This window comes from Camelina sativa, chromosome 7 (assembly GCF_000633955.1).
Source record: "Camelina sativa cultivar DH55 chromosome 7, Cs, whole genome shotgun sequence".
NCBI classification, from domain to species: Eukaryota; Viridiplantae; Streptophyta; class Magnoliopsida; order Brassicales; family Brassicaceae; genus Camelina; species Camelina sativa.
The window spans coordinates 498,657-503,411 of record NC_025691.1 but is presented as its reverse complement, the minus strand read 5'-3'; the positions used below and the strand labels follow the sequence as shown (position 1 = coordinate 503,411).

Below are 4,755 nucleotides of genomic sequence, written 5' to 3'. Positions count from 1 at the left end.
GTAAAAGCATTTACAAGGTGTTTAAAAAACCTTTAAAAAAATCTTGTAAAAGCCTTTATAAGGTGTTTATAAGGCTTTTATAAGGTTTCTACCTTATAAAACCTTTTAAAAACTTTGTAAATTTTTTTTGGCGGGAAATTTTTTACGAAAATTTTTTGGTGGGAAAATATGTCGAAAATTTTTTTGGTGAGAAAATTTTGTTTTTCTTTTTATTGATTAAAATATTTTTCATCTAAGGGTAAAATAGTCATAAAAATTAAAGGAGGACAAAAATAAAAATGACCAAAAAAGGGTATTATTGAAAAAGGGTATATCAAAAATAGTATTTTTAACAAATTCTCAAAAAAATTATTCTTAAAATTACCAACAACATATATTATATTACGAAATTGGAAAAAACAAAAAACAAAGAACAAAACTTATAACTAAAATAAAATAGAAAAAAACTTATACCGCGGCGTAGCACGGGTAATATCCTAATTTATATAAATACTCTTAAACATCAACTTTTAAGGGATAGGGGGAGTAACATTTATTGCCTTAGTTTATTTTTGATGCTCTGTGTTCAGATTATTGTTTCAATTGTTTTCATTTTCATGCATGGTAATCTTTCTTATTTGACCAAGCTACTAAAACTCTCTTTTGTTTTTTATTTATTTAAATATTTTCTTTTGTAATAATAATTACTCCATTTGTAAACTTATTGCCCATTCAAATCTTTGACAAGTTTCCATTCATATGTAAATAAATGTGTATATGCGCGTTATAAATAATCCAAATTCTACACATGTATAAACGTACGTAAACAAAATAATCGTTAAACTATCCAAATAGTTCACATGTAATGATAATTATGTTATATACATATAACTGTAAAAGATGAAAAGAAAATACAATAATAAAATGTAAAGAAAGAAATTGTATACACGAAAAAGTGTGTTTTCCAAACTTTCATAGAATTGCGTACGTATTCGTTTTCCCCGTGAAAGTCAAATTTGTGGTGGAACCCACAAACGAGTCGAAGAAATTGGATTGAGACGGAGAAGAGTACCCAAACTAAAATACAAGACTTTGACTTCGTTCTTCTAGTATTAGTAGTGTTTGGTATTCTTCTTTTTAGTGTGTTAGATGTTTTCATGGTTTTGTTTTGGGTTGAGATACTATTTTATTTTTCTCCATTGTTTTTCTAAGCTATATTTTATAAGGGAATATGAACAATACTAATAACCGTCATCTTCTTATATATTCCACGACGACCCACGTCACGAGAGGTGAGAGATGAGATAATATGATTTGAGTTTAATAGTATAGTTTAAGGTGAATGTCATTGTCTGCTTATTATTTATTAACTGGCACGAAAGAGCTAACGAAGCGCTTCCAGACTAAGGCATCTCCAACCATAATATCGCTGAAATAACACTATATTTGGTGTATTTTTAACCCTAAATAAAATTTCATCTCTAACCACAACACCAAATATTACACTAAAAATACTATTCTATATTATTATATTATTAAAATAAAGATGTTCTGAATTATATAATAATTTTTATTTATTAATTAATATAAAATTACAAAGGATAAAATAAAAATAATAAAAACAAATTACATCATACTAATTTTCAGAATTAATATACTCCGACCACAAATGTTCTATTAACGCATTTCGAAGTTCAATATGAGCTTCTCGATCTTTAATTTTAATTTGTCTATGTCGAGCTAAAAATTCTTGAAATCGAGCATCATCATCACTCGTCATCTCAACTTCTGCACTCGGAACTTCAACCCGTTCTTTAATTGTTGCATCAATATCACGTTCATCTTCTATAATCATATTATGCATTATAATACATGTTGTCATTATATCATGTAATACTTTTTTACTCCATAAGCGTGATGGTCCGACAAAATGATAAACTTATCAAAGCTATTACGAAAAGCTCTTCTAAAGGGAAGGAATTCAAAGGCAAAAGATCAAGGTTGTAAGAATGAAAGAAGAAAATAAAATATTTTGCTGATTTGAATTCTATAAGTGATCCAGCCTCTCGTGCTTATATTGAAAACGAAAGAAGATGAATTTTGGGAAAAGAGCACAAACAAACCAACATGAAGAAGATGGTGAATTTTATTATATATATTATCAATCAAATTACTAATTAGTTTTAATATTTTCTACAAATTAATAATTTATATTATGAAGATTAAAAACTACAAAACTGTTTTGGTTTATTACATTTTATTACAAACTTAACTAGATTCTTATATAATAATACTAAACTTATATTTAATTTACTATAACTAAGTTATTTTAAATTAGAATAACATTTAAAAAAAAACAATATTATAGTGTTTGGCATCGCTACAGTAAAACACTAAATATAGTGGTGTAAAACGAATCACACTATTATAGTGTAAAATAGACAGTCGTTGGAGACAAAAAAATCATCACTTTCACCCTATTATACAGTTTTGCCATCCCATTGGACTTGGCCTAAAGGCACATTATAGCTGTTCGGTCCATTATCTTTCTTCATCTTTTTTTCATTTGTACGTTTTTTTTGTGCCAAACAATAATAAGTAACAACCCTCCCATTTATCGAGCTATGGCTAGAATTGATCGATATTACTTAACTTTCACCTTTTCATTTTTGACAGTAGTAAAAAAGTTAATTGGTAAAGAAATATCATCTAAAAGAGAAATTGAATCGTTGTTTGTTCTTTTTTCTTTTTGTGTCATCTGCTAAATAATATCATCGTAATGCCATGTCTTTTACTAGCATAAAATTCGTATAGCTTCATCCTTAGAGAAACAAATTCAAAACTTCTCAATTCTTGAAACGCAATCAACATGTGTTGAAAATACTGGTATGGTTTGACTATTTCGATAAAAAGATTCATTGCGTACTGTTTAAAAGTGCATCAAAAATATTTGACTACAAGTCCATTGTTTTTCTAAACAATATTTATAAGGGAATATGATCAATAATAATGATTTACGAGCATAGCAACCAATATTTTTGTGTGTTAGATAAAGAAATGGCCAAGCCATTGCCATTGTTGTTGTTCTACTTATTTACCAATGTCTCTAGCGTTGGCTGCCATAAAACTTCTATTTACATATACGTTTTAAATTTTAAATGAGTAGAATTGTCTTATCAAATACAACATATTTAGACTTAAGTTTCAAAATGTTATGTATAGTTTAAAAATACATATAAAAATGGCCTTCCAGCACCAAAACCTGCAGATAGGTGGGATGTTAAATATTTAAATTTAACACTTAAGTTTGATAGTATTGTATGTGATAGTATAAAAAACAGAAACCCTCGCAGTACTCCTGATACCCTCAATTTATAGTTTTGTTGCTATCTTTGAGTGAGAGAGAGAAAGAGCGAGAAAACAAAAGAGAAAAAAAAAAACACAAAAAGATGGACGGAGAAGGAGAGATCCAGCGGGTGGAAAGAGGGATGGTAACGTTGCGGTTCACAGTTGGTTTCCTGTTTTCATTTTGGGTTTTTTCTGAAATCCTCTTGATCGGGTACCTGTTCGGACCACAAGCTTTTTGGACAGTTGGTGCCGTCGTCGTTTGCGTACTTTGTCTTCTGGCTTACTTGAGGGTAATCAACGGAACCGGTTTCTCGCTGAAAGAAGTAGTCATCCGATATCCTGCTAAGCTCATCTGGTTTTTCCTGTCATTTGCGGTCTTTAACGCCTATGTCTACATCTACTACTACTACACGACGGCAACAGAATTTGCTACCAAGGCCAACATGTGTGCGGCGGGGATTGCTTTATCGATTCTTCTGATAATTTTTGGCAATTGCTCAAGTATATTAAATAGTATTCCTATATGTTTTAAGCCCGTTTTATCTCTTATCTTCTTCTTCTGGTGTTATAAAAAAAAAAAAAAAAGAAGAAAAAAAAAATCTCTTCTTCTTCTCTCTCTTTGTATATATTAGTATAGATTCGCTAGTGTTTATTAGTTGGTTTATCTTGATGTACTTGGAGAAATTAAGAAATATTCTAGCTTAAGTTATCTTTCTGTGTTACAAATTTATAATCTGTGTCTATAGTATTCGGCCACAATTTTTAATTGTTATTCTGTACGCAGAAATCCAAAAAAAAATATTCACTCTAAAAAATATATATATCAATAAAAATAAAGACGCTAAAAATAATGTTGTAATTGGTTCGCTTTTTTTGTTCTCCCTGTGATGAAGACACATGTCAATAGACTAGTCTGTGCACTCTCGTTGGCTCATTAATACTATGAGTTTACAGCCTGTGTAAATTACAGTCTTTTGCTTTTTATTTCTTACTTATTTTTCTCTTTTGACTAATCTGTGCACTCTCTCGTAGGCTCATTAATACTAGTATTATTTACAGCCTGTGTAAATTACAGTCTTTTGCTTTTTATTTCTTACTAGTATTATTTTCTCTTTTGTAATAATATCAATTACTCCATTCATTCGTAAAACTTATTATTCCCCATTCATACGTAATATAAATGTGTATATGCGCGTTATAAATATTCCAAATTCTACACATGTATAAACGTACGTACGTAGTATGTACTGTATTATATTATGTATAAAAGCCAGATATTTAATTAAAACAACAAATTGTTTACATTTTATTTACCACCTCTGACCTCTTCATGGTGAGTCATGATGCCATTATGTTTCCCATGCCGTTTGCAAAAATCTAATTTTCGTTTTTATTTTTTTGGTAAGTCATGATCTTGTAAAGCATATC

General features: G+C 29.3%; 1 protein-coding gene across 1 annotated transcript in view; it reads right to left on the bottom strand.

Moving 5' to 3' along the window:
- The window catches only part of LOC109125369, a 7,608-nt gene continuing 4,468 nt past the window's right edge, over positions 1,616-4,755 (bottom strand). The window contains exon 3 of the mRNA XM_019226950.1: positions 1,616-1,917. Coding sequence (XP_019082495.1) covers positions 1,616-1,917 — 302 coding nt within the window. The remainder of the gene's footprint in view (positions 1,918-4,755) is intronic.